At 34.3% G+C, this 21,140-nt stretch overlaps 3 protein-coding genes across 6 annotated transcripts; 2 read left to right on the forward strand and 1 right to left on the reverse strand.

The window, feature by feature from the left end:
• Nucleotides 1-527: 527 nt before the first annotated feature.
• Nucleotides 528-6,773, forward strand: LOC108343212 (probable magnesium transporter NIPA4). Of its 2 annotated transcripts, none has more exons than XM_017581333.2 (9): nucleotides 528-1,063; nucleotides 1,984-2,040; nucleotides 2,548-2,638; nucleotides 2,711-2,871; nucleotides 2,962-3,089; nucleotides 3,187-3,324; nucleotides 5,090-5,182; nucleotides 6,159-6,264; nucleotides 6,364-6,773. In XM_017581333.2, exons 1-9 carry the CDS (start codon nucleotides 907-909, stop codon nucleotides 6,471-6,473), a joined length of 1,041 nt encoding a protein of 346 aa, XP_017436822.1. In that variant the 5' UTR covers nucleotides 528-906; the 3' UTR covers nucleotides 6,474-6,773. The 2 variants fall into 2 exon arrangements, with proteins under 2 accessions (XP_017436822.1, XP_052735175.1); XM_052879215.1 differs by having other exon boundaries at nucleotides 534-1,063; nucleotides 2,947-3,089.
• Nucleotides 6,774-8,627: 1,854 nt separating this feature from the next.
• On the forward strand, nucleotides 8,628-15,446 carry LOC108340922 (protein EI24 homolog). Of its 2 annotated transcripts, XM_017578487.2 has the most exons (11): nucleotides 8,628-8,940; nucleotides 9,973-10,123; nucleotides 10,537-10,589; nucleotides 12,615-12,749; nucleotides 12,868-12,931; nucleotides 13,042-13,127; nucleotides 13,209-13,291; nucleotides 13,715-13,791; nucleotides 13,939-14,054; nucleotides 14,720-14,825; nucleotides 14,997-15,446. In XM_017578487.2, the coding sequence occupies exons 1-10, from the start codon at nucleotides 8,777-8,779 to the stop codon at nucleotides 14,784-14,786; spliced, it is 996 nt and encodes a 331-aa protein (XP_017433976.1). In that variant the 5' UTR covers nucleotides 8,628-8,776; the 3' UTR covers nucleotides 14,787-14,825; nucleotides 14,997-15,446. The 2 variants fall into 2 exon arrangements, 1 of the variants encoding a protein (XP_017433976.1); XR_008250048.1 differs by lacking the exon at nucleotides 14,997-15,446 and having other exon boundaries at nucleotides 8,636-8,940; nucleotides 13,042-13,072; nucleotides 14,720-14,743.
• A 2,765-nt stretch (nucleotides 15,447-18,211) lies between these two features.
• Nucleotides 18,212-20,631, reverse strand: LOC108343489 (transcription factor TCP8). Of its 2 annotated transcripts, XR_001833496.2 has the most exons (3): nucleotides 18,770-20,631; nucleotides 18,515-18,597; nucleotides 18,212-18,426 (listed from the first exon to the last, which is right to left on the reverse strand). XR_001833496.2 is itself a non-coding variant. In XM_017581803.2 (2 exons), the coding sequence occupies exon 1, from the start codon at nucleotides 20,333-20,335 to the stop codon at nucleotides 18,782-18,784; it is 1,554 nt and encodes a 517-aa protein (XP_017437292.1). In that variant the 5' UTR covers nucleotides 20,336-20,631; the 3' UTR covers nucleotides 18,212-18,597; nucleotides 18,770-18,781. The 2 variants fall into 2 exon arrangements, 1 of the variants encoding a protein (XP_017437292.1); XM_017581803.2 differs by having other exon boundaries at nucleotides 18,212-18,597.
• Nucleotides 20,632-21,140: the final 509 nt, after the last annotated feature.

Consider the following 21,140-nt stretch of genomic DNA (forward strand, 5'->3'; position numbering starts at 1 on the left):
AAATGAAGGTGATATGACGTAATTATTGATAAAAAATTATAAAAAAGCTATAAGAATGTAAGTAAGGACGTGAGAAAAATACAGGTGCACCAAGAACTTGTTACGTTGTCGTTTTAGCCTTTAGCTTACTCATTTAAGTCAAAAGTCTACTTCATTTTGTCATCGACGTTACTGAATTAAACCTAAGAAAAAAATCAGCATGGATTTGATCGATAATTTTGGATCCTAAAATAAGCAAAGTCGGCAAAAAAAATTATATTTTTTACAGTTTAAAGTTGTTTTTATCAGCAAAAACTATGGAGAAAAATAATTATTTATCTATATTGTTCTTATCGTTTTTAAATTTAAACAGAAAAATGAAAAAAAAAGTATATGATTTTTGGTGCGGAAATGAATGGTATTGATTTGGTTGTTCTAAAGATGACATTGCAACCATAATAATAAATAATAATAATAATAATAATAATAATAATAATAATAATAATAATAATAATAAATATATACATATTAATGGTGATAGATAAAAGAAAAAGGAGGGTAGGAAGAAAAGAAGAGAAGTTGAGAGAGTAATTCCCGATGAAGTAAAGATTAGCAGCGAATCAACAATGGAGTGTTGCAGTCGTCGACCTTGTTAGCAGTCTCACTCGCACTGTAAAAACTGTGTATACTTTTTATTTATCTTCTCTCAATTTCTTCCCATTTCTCTCTCTCTTTCTCAATGTATTATGCTTATGCAATTGCAATTGCAAAGCATTTCCGATCCAGAGAGAGAGAACCTTTGTGACAGCTCTATCAACCCACGAAAACCCTATTCAGGGTTAGATTCTTGATTCTTTCGTTTCTCTGCCCGAGATCTCGCTCTGTACTCACGGCTAGGGTTTTGGTTCGCTTCTTCGTGCGTCCGCCATGGCGAGTTCTTCGGGTTCCAGCTGGCGCGAGGGAATGTCCTCCGACAATATAAAGGGTTTATGCCTCGCTCTCTCCTCCAGCTTCTTCATCGGTGCCAGCTTCATTGTCAAAAAGAAGGGTTTGAAGAAGGCTGGTGCCAGTGGACTCAGGGCCGGTATCCTTCATTCTTCACCGTCGATTGCATTTCGTTTCGTTTTAGTTTTCTACTTCTTTTACTCGCTACTGCCTTTGATTTTAACTGCTGTTTATTTCTCCTGCTTCACTGATCTCTGCCTATTTAGTTTTTGTCCACTTGTTTGGTTTAGTGTGTGGAATGGTCTAGGTTAAATTTTCTGGGGATCTGAAGTTTTTTCTTCGTTTCTCTTGGCTACCCGAGTTCAATTGTCTGAAATCTCTCAAGTTTAAACTCGATGCGCTGTCTTTTTGTATGACTCCGTCTCATTTTACAACACAAATGGACGTAGAATAAGCAGACTGAGTGATATTTTTAAATTATTCTGACGGGCTTGCGGGAAAGAAAACAGTTTTGTGTGCTCAATTCTAATCCATTTTTTAGGAGTTTTTTTTTTTTCTTTTTTTCTCGTTTCAACAATATTTTCTTGTGCTCCTTGGGATGAAGTGAAGAGAGATCTGATTGTTTTCGCGGTGCGTTCACCGACACTCAAAAAATGGAGTCTGTGTGACCTGAGTTCCTGCTTTAAATGTTAGAAACGTGGTGGAAAAACTGGCTGCTAGTTAAACGTTTACTCATCTGTAGGGAAATCTCTTATTCTTCTCCTGTAGATACACTTTTTTTAATATTTAAATGAAATGGAGACTTATCAACTCGATTGATTCAGCCTTAGATTTATTTGTTTACTACATGCTTATCTTTTTCTTTGAATCATTTAATCTATAAATAGTTGTTGTCTAATGTTTCTTTTTTTCTGGCATTTGCTCTTTCTGTTAGGATGGATATAGTACAAGTCCGTTCACTTATGTTATCGTGCTGTTACTAGTTTATATTATTTTGCTTCATGGTCTCCTTGATGGATCATGTGCAATAGTGACTGATTATACAATTTTATCTGACAGGAAGTGGAGGTTATTCTTACTTGTACGAGCCACTTTGGTGGGTGGGAATGATAACAAGTGAGTTATACGTTATTCTGTTTGGTTTTTATAGGACCAGTGACTTGAATGTATTGTTGATTTTTCCTTTCCTAAGTGTATCCTCGAGTTCCCATTTTTTTTTATAGTTTTCTTGAGCTTGCAGTTATTTTAGAAATGCAGAAAGTAATGTAGTTACTATGCTTTTATATAAATACAGATTCAGTTCTATGCAGAACCTTAACTGATCGAAAGATCATTCATATAATTGTTTTCCCCTTCATCTCCCTGTTTCCATTTTCTGGAACTTATTACAAATATTTATGCACAAAAGTAAATAAAGGTTGCTAAAGCCTGTACCTTCCATCTATTCAGTCTAACTTTTTCTTTTCTATTTTTTCTTCACTCATTTTCCAAGCGAATATTTCATCATGGACAACAGGCCTTTTAAAGACGTTAACAAAATTTCCATGAACAATTTATTGATACGAGTTGCTTATTATATTGAGCAGATTCAATTATTTTCTAACACATCTGCAATTTCAACAGTGATTGTAGGAGAAATTGCCAATTTTGCTGCTTATGCATTTGCTCCAGCTATATTGGTCACTCCACTTGGTGCTCTCAGCATTATTATCAGGCATGAAACCACTTAGTTTTCAGATTCTTGCTTGGCTATTGGTACATTCTGACTTGTGACATTTTCTTGCAGTGCTGCTCTTGCTCATATTATTTTAAGGGAGAGGTTACATATTTTCGGAATTCTTGGTTGTGTTTTGTGTGTTGTGGGATCTACAACAATTGTTTTGCATGCACCTCAAGAACGGGAAATTGAATCTGTGACAGAAGTGTGGGATCTTGCTATGGAGCCAGGTAGCCATGTTCCTACGTGGTATACTACTCCCTGTACTCAATAAATGTTGTATTGAATGACTAACCAAGAAAAAGATTGTTCTTCTGCAGCTTTTCTCTTGTATGCGGCTTTAGTTATAACGGCTACTTTTGTCCTTATCTTCCACTTCATTCCTCTCTATGGGCAGACACACATAATGGTTTATATCGGTGTTTGTTCCCTTGTAGGTTCTCTAACGGTATGTCTCATTATCTCGTTGATGACTTTCTAATAGTAGTTTTTCTCTTTGTTATTTCCTCCCTGTATTTGTATTGTAAGGTTTTCCTTTCTAACAGGTTATGAGTGTTAAGGCTCTTGGAATTGCCATTAAGTTAACACTGTCTGGGATGAATCAGCTAATATTCCCTCAAACTTGGGCTTTCACTCTAGTTGTAACAGCTTGTGTTCTTACCCAAATGAATTATTTAAATAAGGTACGATTTTTTCTTGAACCATAATTTGTTGTGTAAGTCTTTTAACTTTTAACATGTTGCCATCACATATGACCTTGTGATCTCTAAGTAAACTACTGTGATTGATTGAAATTTTTGTCCAATGGTTTAGAAATAAAGAACATAGTTGGTCACATCCACTGTTTAATGAATACATAGTATCAAATATGTAAACAAGGGAAATATGTAAAATGCTTGCATTTAAATGATAAAGAAAGTCCCCAGATTTGACAGGAAAATTGATAGCTAAATGACGAAGAAGATCAACAAGGTAAAAAGGACAGTGTGACTCTCATTTGTCAGTTGGCCAAGAATTCATCATCTTTTAGTATTTTTTGGAAAACCCTGAAGCTAAAGTTCCAAGTTTCACCCGTGTGGCATGTGAACTGTTGGGAATTCAAAATCACCTTCATTTTGAAGTGGATCCTACATATGCAGTTAGAATAGTTATGCACATGGAAGCTTTGGCTTTTTACGAGTCAGAATATAACATTTATCTATCATATTTTTCGAAAAAATATAATAAGAATGAGTGGTCGCTCAGAATAACTTAATTAACACAACAAGGAATTTTATTTAGTACAAAAAAGGAAGGAAAATATTAATCTAGAAAGTAGAAATAGTGAATGCACTAACCAGTGCTCACTGTGAAGATATTTTGCCATGGTAGTTCCGCCGTAAATTCCTTCAAATCTTGTGTTTTGCATTATTGATTATGAATGAGGAAGAAGTCTTTAGTCCATGTATTTTCTTGAATCAGTAAATTAGTGAATTCAGATTGAGATGTTGATCAATATTCAAATGGCTGAAGTTGGGTAATAACATTGGAAGAAGGTCTGAGAACGCAAGTGTGATGAATTTTATAATTTAAGACTGGGAGAATTGTCAACAATACACTCTATATTATTGGCTGGAATTTATTAGAAATAACAAATGCACATAAAGGAAGGTTAAGGCATGGTTGTCAAACTCGAGATAACACTTAGACTCGTGATTTTATGACTCTAGGTAGAGAAAATGTATTAACTTACAATCAAACTCTATTCTGGATAAATTCTGGACAGTTTGTTAAACTCGAGTTAAGAAGTGAGAGTCAAAGAGTTTAAAAATTAATGTAATTTTTTACCCCCACCCTAACCCCTTTGACCCCATAGCTATAGTGTTTTCCAAAGCTCAATGATTTGAGGAAATTAACTCCTTTTTAAAATGTTCACTTTACTAATTTGTTTGTACAAATTTATTTATGATTTGGTCATTTAAATGGTTTGATTTTATTTAGTAATAATGTTTTATCTCACTTTATTTTTGTAAATGCTATTTTGCTTTATTTTAAAGTTGAAATGTTGATTTTTTCCCTAAGACTATTATGTTATGGGAATGTCATTAATTGTTTTTTCAATATCATCTTTTTATATTGGATAAAACTTGTACGTGTTTATGAATCGAGTTTTTAGAAGCTTCATGAGTTTATGTAGTCTTGAGTTTGACAACTTTGGGTTAGGTATCTGAGTGGTTTATTATAGGAATAAGTTCATTTTCTCTCTGGCTTTAACGTTTGAATTTGCAGTATTAGGATAAAACTACATGTTTTCATGGTCCTGGGTGTATTTTGTCGTGGTTCTGCTACTTACTAAAATTATGCAATTATTTTTATGCATATTAGTCTCATGATTTGGGGTATACTGAATACTTCTTCCTACTTTACCATTCATTTGATATATGTTTTTTTTTTCATTTCTGCAATCAGGCACTGGATACTTTTAATACGGCTGTGGTATCTCCTATATATTATGTCATGTTCACAACATTCACCATTGTGGCTAGTGTTATTATGTTTAAGGTAAGTTTTTTTGTCTAACAGGTATTCTTGGACGGCACTACATTGCTTTGCTTTAAGATTCTATCAGTTTTGTTAAAGTAATCAGTATTGGTTTTATATTGTTTAATATGTTTTAAAGCTTCCTTCAGGATATAAGTTTTAAGTATCTTTCTTTCTACCCTACTTTAATGTTTGTTTAAAATTCCATTTGTTTTCATTGTGACTGTAAAATAGAGCGCAACATTATGAAAGATATTATTAATAGAGGCAGAGAAGCTCAGACTTGAGAATTCTTTTTTATTTGCTCCTTGAAAGTTGGTGAAATCCCAGCCCTCTGATTGTTTATATTTATGCTATACTTTTGTCAATTGTCATTATACTACTTGTTAGTTTGTTAAGGTTTACGCATGTAAGAAGAATATTGTAGAAGTCTCAATAAGGATAATGGATCAATTGGTGGGAAAGCCCGATCTCCTTTCCAAATGCAGAGTGATCAGAAAAACTGGCGGGGAAACCTTCACGAGGGATTTGAGTCAATATTATAGATATGATTTAAGATAAAAGTATTATGACATTGGTTGGATGGAGTGTGTAACCAATCCGTTAATGGGAAAAGATGGATTGTTGCTGTTAGTTTGTTAGGATAATGCTTAATATCATTTTGTTTTGGTGTTGTCACATGATATTCAACGATATTTGTATGCTGGTTGTTGACTATAAGTATGTCGACCTAGTTTTATTTGCCAATACCTTTGTGATAAAATGCTTACAAATGAAGTGCGAGGTAGATGCTTTTATGAATAAACGTGAGTGTAGATTCAATAGGTTGTTAAGCAACTTTTGTTGCTTCCCTTATTAAGCATACGGAAATGCATATATTTAATTTCATCAATTCCTGATGTTCGAATTACCAGTTCAAATGTTTCTTGCACATTCATTGTCTTTCAAATCTGGATTATTTTGAAAGTTAACCTTTGAGAATTGAATTTGATGTCAGGACTGGGATAGGCAAAGTCCAACGCAAGTTATCACAGAAATATGTGGGTTTGTGACCATTCTTTCAGGAACTTTTCTTCTCCACAAAACTAAGGATATGGCTGATGGTATGATCTAGTTACAGTATCAATTTCATATTATTAACGACACTGCAGCTCATACGTATAGTATTCACACGTATTTTACTAATAATACTTGATGTGCAGGTTTACAGACATCTCCATCTATCAGACTTGCTAAGCATTCAGAAGAGGATGGGTTTGATGGTGGGGAAGGCATTCCTCTTAGACGGCAAGAATCGATGAGATCAACATGATAATATTTCTTGTATAACATGTTGCTTTTCTAAATGAGCTTGAGGCACTGGGGAGGGATTTTGCCAAGTTCGTCGTCTGTATTTTACTCTGATTATTTCCCTCCCCGTCATATTTTTTTCCTGATACAGTTGGAGTCGAAGGATGAGAGTTTGGCATCACTGTTGATGATTATGCTTTCTGACCTTCCCTTGCGTACTCCTCTACTCTCCTCCGTACCCATTGTAATTTTCTGAACATTGATTATATATAGTGTACCTCAGTTAAATGAAAATATTCATCATCAAATTTTGAACTGGACACTCTCTGCTGCCATTTCAACTCCATATTTTCTGCTTCTTTTACCTAAATATGGGAAATCAGGCTTGTAAGATTCCAGCTCCAATGCATTGCCTGCCTCATTGTTTTAAATTTTAGTCCATATATAGATTCAGCACCATGCACAGTAAAAAAAATAGTAAAATGCAAAGACATTCCAGTTTTTTTCTTTTTAATATAAACAACACTTCTGTTTTTTTTTAACTCTGTAGTTTTTTTCTTTACAGACTTCATTCTATGTTGAACTTGTTATTGCAAGAATTAGGAGTTTCTTGACAATATTGAAGAAACTAAGAAATTTCAGAGTAAGTTCAACAGAGGATAAAAAGGAAGCAGGAAACGCAAATTAGTAAAGATTTCATTTTTCTTATATATTTGTAACTTATATATTAAATTACTAATGGTTTTGAAATTTTACAGATTTTTACCTTCAACTTTTTAAAGGACCATGATTATCTTTTCTGATGTTTTATTATTTTATATTAACTCTTTATATTTTCAAGTTAGTTTTTCAATTTTTATTAAGTTCAAATATTGTTTTTTTTAATTACAATTTAACCGAAATAAATTGGTACATGGGTAGTAAAATCTGAGTGAAAAAAAAAGCCAGAGTAAATTTAAAAAGGGTTAAATATGTTTTTAGTCCCTAAACTATTGGTCGTTTCTGGTTTTCGTCCCTCTTTCAAAGTAAGGTACGATTTGGTTCTCAATCTTTAAAAAACGTTCGTTTTAGTCGAAAAAACGAACATTTTGAGGACTAAAACGAGGACTAAAAACAAAATTTTGAGGACTAAAACGAACGTTTTTTAAAGATTGAGGACCAATTCGTACCTTACTTTGAAAGAGGGACGAAAACCAGAAACGGCCAATAGTTTAGGGACTAAAAACATATTTAACCCATTTAAAAAACTGTTTATATGAAATAATCTTTATTAATTATTATGGATAAATTCAAGAACAAAGTAAAAAATGATTTAATTAAAATTAATGATTTGACATGCACTCTAATCATATAGTTACAAGTTCATAAAAGAATTGTATTATAATTTATATTATTATACATTAAAATAATCAACATGTTGAGTAATGTTTTCATTCTTTGCTATTTAAATTAGAATTTTTAAGATTTGAGAGGAGATGCATTTAAAAGAATGAAGTGCGATGACAATTACATATGAATTGTTTAAAACTATGTTAACATTTATTCATCAAAATATAAATTTTATTATAATTTTAAACCGCTTACAAACCATAGCTTATGTTATTGAACTTTCTCCTTTAAATTGTATTTTCATCATTTTAGGAGTCAAAAAGAAAATTTTAATATTACTATCATTTTAGCTTAAGTAATAGTTTTTAATTTTACATTACAAACTATATTAGATTTTTTTTTTCATCTTAAAGTGTTTTTAAAAATTGATATGTAATACAACTATTAAAAATATTATATTCCAACTTAAAATATTCATATAAATATATAAAAAATATTGTTGCAAAATATTTCCATTTGCATAAGATAAAAATATTAATTATAAATTCAAAATCATATTTAGGCAGTTATAAAAAAAATTCTGAATATCTTTTACTTTTATGGAAATTATATTGCGTTATTTGAATTGTCGTTATTCTCATGTTAAGGTGAAAAAGTATATCCTCGTTTGAGAATATAACAAATTATTTCCTTTTTTTTTCAATTATTTTAGAAATGTACAAAAATTAATAAAATATGTTTTAAGTTATGCCTGAGTATATTATTCGGACGATAATATTTTAAAAAATGTGATTTGAGATTATAAGATGGTAGTTATTATAAAGTATAAGTTATCACAAAATCTGATATAACAAACTTAGAAAAAAATAGTTCAATTATACGGAACACCAAAATTCAAAGGAAGAAAGTTAGAAAGTTGCGTGCGTGCGTGATGAACTAAAAGGGCTGTGAAGAGTGTTGCGATTGCTTTGTTTGGTTTGTTCTCTGAAACAGAGAATGGAAGTGAGCGACAAAGTGAAGATGGCTGCTTCTCTGTGGTTAGAAGGCTTTGGAGAAGCTTGTTGCCTTCATCGCGTTGTTCTTCTGTGTATGAGGTCCCACAACCTTTTGATGCGAACTGGCCAGTGTTTCCTCTTAAATGGTTTCATTTTTTTAGGAAGGTATTTTCTTTCCCTTTAATCACATTCAATTTTCTTTTCTCTACTCACCATTTTACCCGTTTTAACAAAAAATCACACCCCATCCTTTAAATTACCACAACTCTGCACTGGGAAATCAAATTTTGTAATCCAACGGATGTCAGACAGCCTTTGTTACTTGTCTTTTGTTGTGTTGTGTTGTGAGTGTGATCAATTTGCTATATTGGGTTGTTGGCGCACAGGGAGATAACGGAGGAGGGTTATTGTTACCTGGTTCTTCATAAGGAACGGAGAAATAGGAGAGCTTTGAGGGATAGACTTAACAATTTACTACAGTTTTAACGTTTTTGGTCTCCTATGGAAATTGTTGTCAAACATTTATGATCTTGATAGTGGTGTCAGTACCATTTTGCTCCTCTTGATTCAGTCTTCAGCAGTTTTCACAAAAATATATTATTCAGTGTGAAAAATTTAAACTTTCTGTTTTTCATTCACTTCTCAACCGTGTATAATGGAGTTCACGGTGCTCAGGATTTGAGGATTGTATTGTTGGAGTTTATCATTCCAATCTGTATATTCATATGTTCTTTATGATATTTATACTAATAGGCATTAATTGGGCACACTGAATTTTCAGAACTGAAATATTTGATAGATAATCCTTTTCACATCAGCCTTTCTAAAAAATCAATATTTTTCTCCAATTTACTGGGATATACGTCTCAATTTGAGTTTTAGGTAAGTTAGCTGTCTGTGGTTGGACGAGTGGGTTTTGGAGGGGCCAAGGTCTGCAAAATGAAATCTGTTTGTCCCTTATAAGTGCTTTGCTCATGAAATAATTGAACTAGGTTCAATTTATTTTAACACGGAGAATAAGAATTTGCTGCCAAGAATTGGATTATGTATACTTTTGACGTAATGAGTGGAAGAAATCTGATTGACAATTAGGTGTTGATACCTGAATATTTTTTGTCGTCTATGGATTGTACTTCACAATCACGAATCTGACTTCTACTTGTATAAGAATTTGAAAATCTTTAAATTTTTGTGCAGTATATTCGTCCTAAAGTCAGTTGTGATCCCTGCATTGTGGTGGATATTACCTGGTCAATGCTCACAATTTGTTTCTCATGAACTGTGTGACTTAGGTGGCACTTTGAAATTTTATTCTTTCTTACGTCTGGCACTCATTCAGCTCTGTTACGTAAGTATAAAATGTACTACTTTTAAAGTGCACACTGACCATACAAAGTACTTTGTTGTGTTTCTTTCCAAGTTGATTCTGTTTTCCATTATAACACATGGATTTTCATTATTCATATTATTTGAAGAATCTTTGACAAGTTTTGCCTTGAATGTTTGCATAATTGCTGAACCAGTTTGGAAGAATCTATTAATGAGAAAAGCATGGAAGGTCTAATGAAAATATGAAATTTCAAAAGTCAATGTTTGCAATGCTAGTTGTATAATTCCTGAGATTTTTTTATTTATTTTCTTTTGATGCAATGCATTTTAGATATTTTGGTGTATCTAGTTTGCACAAGAAAAAACTCTGCAATTTTGAATTTGGTTTTCCATTTAATCTGTTGTGATTGTCCTTCTTTTTGTTTCCTGCAGGTGCTCTGGTTTTACCCATTATACGTGTTCAGCATAGTTCTCAGCACAATTTGGTAAGATTTTCTTTCTAATCATCTGTCTTGCATCTTTATTTTCATTTTGTATATCTTGGGCTGACCATGGTTATTTAGTTATGCTCGTTGTTAAGTTTTTTCATATGTGTACATGTATGTCTGAAGCTTCATCAACCAGGTAGAATAAACAGAGTGCTCTTAAGCGGACTAGATATTCTCCAAACATGAAAAGAACAAAACGTAGAAATATTACAGCCTTTCAGCCCATTCTATATCCATATATGCAATCATAAATATTATAAACTGCTTTTTCTATCCAAAATCAGTGCTGGGCTGGAATTCTTGTTGGAAATTATAGTTTATAAAGATGTGATATGGAAGGGTGATCATGTAGAAGGGATGTGGTTGTTTTTAGTTTTCTACCTGAGTTCAAGGCTTGGAGGTTTCTCCATTACTAGGTGCTTTCATCTAGAGGTTTGTGGTAACATTTAAATCACCTGCATGACTATCCACATAATTGGTGCCATTGATTTGATTGATGCTTATGTAGAGGCTATTGAATCCACTCTCCAATCAATAGATATTGTTGCAAATTGTGGCTTGAAATTGAAGGAAGCCCTTAGTTTGGTTGAATGAACGTTCAGATAGGGTGAGCTCCTTGATGAGTAGCATCAGGAACCTAAGAAGCACAAACACATTTCTGAAACGCTGTTTCCATCCAATGTGGCCAGTCGGATCAGACATGGCCTACCTGCTGGACATGTGAATCTAACGCCGCTTATTTCCACTTTTTTCACAAACTCATGTGGTTTTCCATCATTTTTCGTGTTTACCCCATTGCTAGTCACTGTCTATCAAACTAGCCATTGTCCATAGTTGAACCAGTGTTGGTTCTTGCCCATGCAGGTTAAAAATTGATATATTTTTTTGGAATTTTCTTTACAATGATTGTTTCTCAAATTCTCTTACATTTTTTTTATGGAGTAAGATGTCTCTTAGTAATATTTTTATGAGACTTATTATCATATGAATATATGCATCTTATTGTGATATTTGATCTTAGATCTTATTTATTTTGTGATTTTGATAATATTTTCTAATATATATATATATATATATATATATATATATATATATATATATATATATATATATATATATATGAGTGTGTGTGTGTGTGTGTGTATAAATATATATAAGCCGTGTCCATGCTTCATAGTCAGGAACATTGCCAAGTTCCCTGTGGAAATGCATGATGACATGTAAGAGGGATTACAACACCCGCAGCATTCGTTGATTTCACCTTCCAAATTTTGGGTGTGAATGACAAACATAACCGAGGCTCCTAGATCTAAACATCAAAGATTTTATGATCAATACTGCGTGTATTGAATCCAATTGAACTGCACCAAATAGTGGCTTCCTAGAGTGGAAATCCATTAGATTGGTTGTCTAGGGCAGGAGAAATTCAGTCCTTATGTAGTTTGGACTCCTGTAGAATGATGACATATTTGATGTGTGTGATTACATTTTTCCCCTTTTTAATTATTTCCAGACGAAAAATGAGGAAATTATTTCATTTGAAGCTGCTATTATAAGTGGAAGGACTAAATTCTGTTCTATAGGAGGACTCAATTTTCTCCTCGATGCAAGAGGCTTCCATGCGTTTTATTACTGGCCAGCAAAAACCTGAAGGGTACAAATTAGTCATGGTTGTGCTAGGCACCTTTTCTGAATATGCCCCATTTTCTCCAAATAAAATACCCTTTCACTGTCATGGTTGTTGCTAGAATTTTGTTGAAGTGGTACGATTACATGGTTTTCCAAGTGCAATTTGAATAAGAGAGAGCTTTTGTTCCTCAGCAATGTCTGTTAATAGATAATTTGCCTACAAGGGACATTTTTAAGATTAGTATGTCCTATCCTATCGTCCATATGCAGAAGACAAACTGTGGTGTTTAGCATCTGTTTGGAGACTTATTTGCTGTCTTTTGCTTCTGAGCAGTCTAAACATTTAGCATTTAGCATTTATTCCTATCAGAATTACTAACACATTGTTTTTAGGTACAATGACATTGCCAAGTATGGGTATGCTGCAATGGGAAGATCTAAGCTGACTGTAGAGAAAGGCTCAAGCCAAAACAACTCTCCAAGTATGCAAGATGCTCATCATGTAAAAGGACCGTCTGGCTTGGGAGGGTAAAGTTCTAATTAATAGTTACTTTGCAGAGCAATATTTTTTTTTTCTATTTGGTATCAGTTTTTTTTTCACGGTAAATAGTGGAAAAGGTTCAGCTACTGTGTTTACTTAATTCAGGGTCATGATTGGAATAGGACAGCAGGTGTACTCGATACTGCTTTTGGGTGTTTTTTTTCTTGAGGTACTAAAATCGTTACAATTTCAGTTTCCATGAGTGTAGGATAACATTTGCATGCTCTGATATGCAGTAAAAATAATCCTTACATATGCTATTTCTGATGTTATATGCAGGTATATGCAACAGGATACATACCATATATAGGCAAGCTGATTAATTTTTTTCTCCTTTCCTGGATGTATGCATATTACTGCTTCGAGTACGTGGTCTGTAATTTCATCTGTTATTTGATGTCTTTGATAGTTGAACGCATGCTCATTAAATATGTTTTTTTCATTAGGTACAAATGGAACTTCAATGAAGTGGCTCTTGACAGAAGGCTGGACTACTTTGAGTCTTACTGGCCATTTTTTGCGGGATTCGGTGAGTATGCTTGCAATCAACTAGAACTAATCGGGAGAGTTAACAAATCATCTTGGCAAGAGAATTTCACATGTTAGATCATGAGGATTTCCTTTGATTGGTTTTATGCGATAAAAGGTTAAATCATAATCAGTCTCTGTAACACGCGTAAGTGACAAAGTTATAGGTTGTAGGTGGAAGGATGATGACTATGGGAATATGGATGAGGTTTGGAGAATTTCAACATTGTGAAGTGGAAAGTTAGTTAGCAGAATCCATATAATTCATATTGAAATTGTCTCCATAGCTGCTGAAGTTTAAAATTCATTCTTAATTCTATCATCTTGAAGAATGATAAACTACATTGGAACACTTTTTTTGTCCAATAATTTACCTATGTTTTGCATGATATTTGAGATTAATATGTAACTTATGTCCTCACAGGGAGCCCGTGTGTTTTGGCCATATTCTTTTTCTCTCCCCTTGTTAGTTATGGGATTATGGCTATACTTTTCCCACTGGTATGGTGACTATGCTGTTTATTTCCCTTCTAGTTTTTTGTCTCCTGCATTTTTTTTTATGTATTTTTCGTTTCCTTTTGATATTCAAAATTAAAATATCATGAATAAACTATATACTGAACTATAAACTTATATTGTATATTTCAGTTTGTTCTAACTGCAGCTGGGTCAGAGTCAGAGCAAGAAATATCCTTCGAAAAACATAAGTGGAGAGCTGCTGGATTGGAAAGACTTCCAATATTTTATGTTGCAGACAAAGTGTCGTAAGCTCTTCATTAAACATCCGTTTGCTCTAGACATTGCATTAATAAACTTAGCTACTAGGCAAGTAGACCCAAAAGAGTAAAAGGGTGAATAATGCCTAATGATTTTATATGATAATTGAAGACACTACATACTCCGATGAGTCAGTTGTTCCAATGATCATGAAAATTGCATTTTTCTTTGACGAAACTGAGGCTGCCAAATCCTTGTTAGTAACCATACATTTTCTTCACCTCTTCTTTGTTGCTGCCTCTAAATACATGGATCTTTCAAGTTGAAAATATATGTTAAAAGTTAATGTTATTTTTGTCTGTTTGATAGAAATCTTCACCATTTGCTATAGATGGAAAATGCTGCTATTATTTGGCCACTATAAGATATTAAACTCTTCCAGTGGAAAAGGAATTGTCTAATGTTATATTGTTATAGTTTAAATGATTCTGTGATTCTAGCTTATGATCAAAAACTAATGTTTCTTGATTCTCAACTTATTTCTGGTAGTTTACATTTTATCCAGAGTGTCTTTTTACTCTTAGTATGAGGTACAACATGCAATGAATGAATCGCAATTTGATGACCCAAAATTCTGGTAACGAGTTAATGAGTGATGGTGAGCTTGCATGATGCATTATGATTTTAGCCAAACTGATTGGTATTTGTGTAGGCTGTGGATATTATCTCTTTTCCCACTGGAAAAAGGGGACCAGGTGCAAGACAGAAAAGAACAATAAGGTTGTCGTGGTCAGTTATTCTGGCATTGCTGATGACAAGTGAGAACACAAACAGATTTGTCCTCAAAGGCTGTATTTATTTTATACTTTACTATGCAAATAGTTATTCAGCATATATGAGCAACTCCCTCCCACCTTCCCCTTTCACTTTTGCTAAAAGTTCATCAATTTGTTTCTTTTGCTATATCTGTCTCCTTTTTAATGGTGTAGGACCAATTTTATGTAACAACTGATGTGATGGGCTGCACACGTGACTCAGAATTCAGACGCAGAGAGATCAAAAATCACCAAACTGGACCACATTACAGACAAAATTACTGTATAGGAATCTACTCCTTCCTAACATTTTATACAAACCATGCTGTATTTAAAACATGGTCTTTGAAATTTGAAGTGTGCATATATCTTTCAAGCAGTGATGGAATGCTAGTCTTTGAAATTCTCTTTCATCTAATGCCAGGCTTTGAAATTTGACAGTTTTTTTGTTCTTGTAGTTCATGTGCCACAGCTACAAGAGTTTGTGGACACATGCAGTAGTTATCTACTACCTGATAGAAAGTCCTTGAGTTCATATATAAATGTGTCAAGGTAAATCATATCTATGCAGGTTCTCCTTTATGTATCATTTTTTATGTTTTAAATAAATGACTTTTATCTTCATTTTAGTAAATGGTCATTCATTTTTCTTATTTTAGTTGAAATTAATATCAGAAAATTAAATATAAAAAAAATTATTCATGAACAAAAAATTGATTAATTTAATTTATAGAAAATTTGTTCTCCTGTTTTCTATATAAACGACGTGTACACATTGAAACATAATTTGCTGCAACAAAGTTTTGTATGAAATATGGGCAATTGCATATATATTTATTACTTTTGTTTACGTGTTAATGTTTTTGCTATTCCCACTCCCCCTTTTGTTAAGTTCACTCCAACATTGTAATGAAACTAGTTACTGGATACCCCTAATAAATATTGTGCAAAATTACAACCGATAGCAGTCTCAATATAAAAATTTATACCAAACAAGTTTATAAAGCATTAATATATATGTTGTGTGTGTGTGTATAGATAAATAGATAAAATACAGTAGTTATTTAAGATAAAATAACTAATAATAATAATAATAGTTTTAGCTATATTTAGGTAGAACAATATCACGGTTGAAGACTCTGTAGGACAAAAAAAACACATTAAAGGATCGAGTGCCATTTTACTTTTATATAATATTTTTCCTTTTGAATTTTACGATATCAATTTTTTTTTTAAACTTTGTTTTCAGAGATGTTAATGATTTTAGTTCAGTTAATATTTAAGATATTATATCTAATGCATTTTCTTTCCAATAAACTTAGCCTTTACTCCAAATCATATAAGTCTCAACTAATGCAATATAAATTATAATGTTGAATAATTAAAATACAATTTTATACCTAATGTATAGTTATATTATATTATTTATGTTGAGATATACGTTACAAGATATAATAATTATAGTGGCCTACTTCTTTAAATTCATATTTAAAATCAGTACATCAAGTCAGCATTGACTTAAACTTGTCCTATGTACAGTGAAGTTTGAATTCCAATAAATAAACTATATAAAAATTTAAATATATTAAACAAAATATAAATATAAAATAATATCTAAGATATTATTCAGAAAGAAATAAATGTTAAGGACGAACTCTGTAGTACCTTCTCTAACATACCTTTCTGCATTTATTAAATAATTAATTAAAGGGAAGGTCGTAAAAATTTGTATTTTGATAAATTTGATGAAATAAAAAATTATTACTGTTTTTTTTATCTCACATGTTATGCGGTGGGAAAGAGTTTAGCAGAAAAACATAAAAGCAGTGAAAGAGTGGAAGAGAGAATCATTGTCCCATAGTTTGAGGACCACGCGCGGCACTGTTACAGAATCACACTTGCTTTGCTCAAAACCAAACCCGCACTTGGGAGGCATATGATTGGAGCACGTGAAGCGCGTGGCACTTTATTATTATGATTCGCTATTCACATATTCGGTGAGATGGTCCCCACCCAATACTTAATACAGCTTGATCGATGGATCGATAGAATCCATCCTGGCCGTTCGTTTCTTCCTTCAATCTCTCTCTCATCATTCCTCCGTGTCCTTTCCTTAAACACATAAAGTGAAAACCCCAAAACACGTCTTCCGATATCCTTATAATTAAACATGAAATAATTATTTTTTAATCCTTAGGTCAAAACTTGAGTTTTTCCTACTAACTAAAACCCTTGTATTTTAGTACAACTCCACTGTCATATACTATTCCCAATTTCATAGTTTTTCAAACCTTGGAGACTTTTTATTTTGATAAAAGAAGGTAAATTTTAGTGTAAAGTGAGTGAAAGTTTAGTTTTGTCTGGTAACAAAGTAGAAAGGTAGGGGTTTCCATATTCACATGTTTGTAAAAAAACATACACACATATATTAATATAATGTTTGGTTTGCTGTTTTAAACATTAGTATCTATGTTTGGAAATTGGATTGTGAAATCGAAAAAAGAATGAAAATTGGGAGAGGAAATAAGGGTAAAAGATAAAAAGGGAAAAATTAGAAAGAGAGAAGAATGATTGGGCAATGAACAGAGTGTAGTAAGTAAGTAATCTGAAATTGACTGTTAAAGTCAACACCAGAGTCATTTTCCTTGCCGTCCTGCTTCTTCATTATCTATGCATTTCTCTTTCTCTTTCTCTTTCTTTTGTCTTTTTCCCATCTCCATTATTCAATCTTCAACTTTCCCATTTTCCCCACTAAATATATATATATATATATATATATATAACCTTTTTTCATCATCTTTACATCACCAATTCTTTAAATATCACACCATCATCAATGTCAAACCAACCTATCACTTCCTAAACCTATACACAATCAACCAATATCATAGGTATACCACTAAACTAATAATTCAAGATATGCTATGGAGTGAGGATTTCAATTTTGAAGTTCTTTTATAAGTGAGAAAAGAAGAGTGGTGAAAATGAATGGCTTCCATCCTCTGACATCCCCTGAAGTTTATAAACTGAGATCTGTATAGTGAAGCTACCAATAATTACTATTTATATACTTTACCCTCACACTCCTTTCTTTCCTCACAATCCTATTTTGCTTAGTTGTCTTCTGCCATTCTAATTATTTTATCTTTTTCTGTTTACAGTTTTACTAAAAATTATTTCTTTCCTGCTGTAAGAGGAATCTTTGTATTAATTCATTTAATAACTTCACACAAACAATCAAAGTTAAAAGGGAAATATCATTTAATAGTAACACTAGAAGGAAAATAAACTGGCAGCATGTTTAATACAGTATATATATGCTATTTTATGAGTAGAAAAAATTGAATTATACAAGGAAAGAAACAAAAACATATATGAGGAGTAGCATGGAAGGAAGGAAATCAAATCTTTCCATTTAAATTCCTTTGTTTTAATATTTTTTTCATGCTGTCATACATAGAAAGAAAAGAGAAGAAGCAAATAAAGTAAATGAAAATAGCAAGACAAATTTCCTCCTATACAAACTCTCTCAGTCTCCTACGTCCCTTTGGACCAAAACCAAACATACCGAGATCTCCAGATCAAGCTAAAGAAAATGCACTCTCTACAAAGAAAAGAAGTGCAAAAAAATGTAAATAATAAATTAAAAAAAAAAAAGCATAATCAGAAGCACATCTAATTATCTACTCAACTGTGATGAGCATGAGCTAGCATGCATCCATGGATTTTTCAAAAGCACTCACTTATCACAAATTCATTCAACTCAACTTCCAATCTGCAAGAAAAAAATGGAAAAAAGAAATCCAATAATCAAACTGCAGCTCTTCCTCCACAAATTACAACTTCAAAATACAAGTTAAATGGAGGAACATATATATATATATATAGATTGAAATTTTGACATATTTACAGCACAGAATCTACAGATGAAAACGAAACCAACTAACCAATTTGAGAGTTCATTGGGAGCTGTTAGGAGCATCTTCTCCACTCTCACTGGGTTGATGTTGATGTTGATGCTGATGCTCCAAGGGATGATGATGGTGATGATGGTGATGGTGATGAGGATGATGATTGTCGGAATTAATATTGAAACCAGGTCTTGAGTAAGCATTAAGGGCAGCTAACATGCCGAAGTTGGAGTCGGACATGGCGAGACCCAGATGTTGAGAAGGTTGCTGCGGCATTAACATTGACCCTAATTGCAGAGAACCCGCACGTGCGCCTTGGAATTCAAGCGCACTCGGAAGATTGAACCTTGGCATGAAACCACTCTGAGGAAAAGGCCACATCTGACTCTCCGAACTCGCAGAGGATCCACCACCGCCAGAAGAAGAGGCTGAAGCGGCAGCTGCAGCAGAACCGGAAGAAGCCGCGGTTACCGGAAGCATCCAAATTGTGCTGCCCGGAGGTCCACTCGCTGGAGCGGGTGCCACGGCCCACATCGCTGTGGCGGGTAGCAAATTCGTGGGCCTGAGAAGCCCAGAACCAGCTTCGTTTTGCTGCTGGGGCTGCTGCTTCGGTAGCTGTAGATTCGGAGTTTTAGGCGAAGAACCGTCACCGCTCTCGTTCTGTGATTGGGAGTTAATGTTATCGTCTTTGAACAGATCTTCTCGGTAGCGTTTCCTGAGATAGCTATCGCCGGAGTCACCGCCGCCGCTGGGAAGCGCTTCCGCGATTTGATCGGCGGAAAGAAGTTGCTGCTGGTGCTGTTGGTGCTGCTGGTGAGCGTGAGCGTGAGGGTGGAAGCCAAGTAAAGCGGTGTGCTGAAAGGCTTCATCGTAAGGGTGGTGAGCGAGTGCGAGCGCGCCGTGAAAGGTGTGCGGGGCCGACTTGGACGGCGGTGCGGACAACGTGGAGCCGCTGCTGCGGAAGGAGACGTTGAGGGTGGAGAAATTAGCGGGGATGGTGCCGGTCCCGGTGGCGGCGATGATGGCGGGCTCGGCCTGCTGGAGGAGCCACTCGATGGTCTCTCCGTCGGACTTGTGGCCCAATTCTCTAGTCAATTGGAAAACCCTAGCAGCGCAGGTGGCGGGCATTCGAATTCTGCGGCCGCGGCCGTCTACCTTGGTATGCCTGTCCTTGGTGGATCGCTTGGGAGGGTTGGCGGCGGGGGAGGGCGCGGCGACGGCGGTGGAGAGCGGTTGGGTCTTGTTGGCGGAATCATCAGATCTGGTGGCGATGGCCAAGGAGGCATCGATGATGTGGGAAGAAGCTGACGCAGAAGAGGAAGAGGAGGAAGAATTAGAAGAAGAAGAAGTGGTGGAGGAAGAGATGAAAGGAGATGGAGGGTTTGGCCTGACAACATGGGAAGAAGAGGATTGTTGGTGATGATGGTGGGGGTGTGGACGAGGATGAGTAGCACCACTAACACCACCACCACTACCACCGCCGCCACCGCCAGCAGCAGCAGCTGCAGCTGCTCCTGGTGGTGGTCCTGTGTTTGTTTTTGTGTTGGTGTTGTTTGTGTTGGTGATGTTTTGCTTGTTGTTTTGCAAATCTGATAGTTCCATTTGGTGGGGGAGGCTCTGATCAGATTTACTTGTCTTTTTTATTTTTTTGTTTTTAATTTTTCTTTGAAGGCAATGGAATGAAATGGGTTTGGATGATGAATCATGACCCCCATTCTTCCGACTCTATCTCCCTCGTCCCCATTCTCTATTTCCCTTTTAGACAGAAAGAGAAAGAAGAGAGACAAAGAGAGAGAGAAAGAAAGAAAGAGAAAGAGTTTTTAAATTTTGAGTCTTTGGACCTCACTTTGTGGGGTTCTTCCCTTTTGATTGACTATTGTCTTCCTCTCTGCTAAGACCATAACACCAAACACAAAGCCACTCGTGGGGTCTCGTAAAAGGAATGCTCAATTTTCCCCTTCAAAATTCCATCTTTCTCTTTCTTTCATTCACCCAACAAACTCCAAATATGTTTTCAGCTTCAGAGATATGTTAAATCTCTAAGTAAAAGATAAAAAGGTAAGTAGGAGTTCTGGGGTTGATGATGAAGTGGGTGGGTGAGATCGTTAATGCCATACTGTATTATACTGTATTATACTGTATAATGTATACTGTTAATGTGTAGAATACAATAGAATGAATACAGATAAAGGCATCTAATGCACATTCTGTGTCTTTCTTTCTTTCTTTTTTATGCTTTTTCTATATTTCAATTCCTTTTCTCTCCCATGGTCAAATTTGGTTGAGCACTCCACTTTTTCACTAGTGGGATCATTCACAAAGACACAATTGCCCCTCTCCCTTTTCATGCCATCATCACTCTCCTCAAATTCCATGCAACACCATTCAAACAAAAACAACATTCATC

The sequence above is a fragment of the Vigna angularis genome, chromosome 6, assembly GCF_016808095.1.
Source record: "Vigna angularis cultivar LongXiaoDou No.4 chromosome 6, ASM1680809v1, whole genome shotgun sequence".
Classification (NCBI taxonomy): Eukaryota; Viridiplantae; Streptophyta; class Magnoliopsida; order Fabales; family Fabaceae; genus Vigna; species Vigna angularis.

What these genes read in the sequence shown, in the direction of transcription:
- LOC108343212 (XM_052879215.1), top strand. Translation starts at nt 907, where the DNA reads ATGGCGAGTTCTTCGGGTTCCAGCTGGCGCGAGGGAATGTCCTCCGAC. An exon ending in TGCCAGTGGACTCAGGGCCG is followed by an intron (nt 1,064 to 1,983) that starts GTATCCTTCATT and finishes TTTATCTGACAG; the next exon opens with GAAGTGGAGGTTATTCTTAC. An exon ending in AACTAAGGATATGGCTGATG is followed by an intron (nt 6,265 to 6,363) that starts GTATGATCTAGT and finishes CTTGATGTGCAG; the next exon opens with GTTTACAGACATCTCCATCT.
- LOC108340922 (XM_017578487.2), top strand. Translation starts at nt 8,777, where the DNA reads ATGGAAGTGAGCGACAAAGTGAAGATGGCTGCTTCTCTGTGGTTAGAA. An exon ending in ATAGTTCTCAGCACAATTTG is followed by an intron (nt 10,590 to 12,614) that starts GTAAGATTTTCT and finishes CATTGTTTTTAG; the next exon opens with GTACAATGACATTGCCAAGT. An exon ending in TGGGTGTTTTTTTTCTTGAG is followed by an intron (nt 12,932 to 13,041) that starts GTACTAAAATCG and finishes TGTTATATGCAG; the next exon opens with GTATATGCAACAGGATACAT.
- LOC108343489 (XM_017581803.2), bottom strand. Translation starts at nt 20,335, where the DNA reads ATGGAACTATCAGATTTGCAAAACAACAAGCAAAACATCACCAACACA.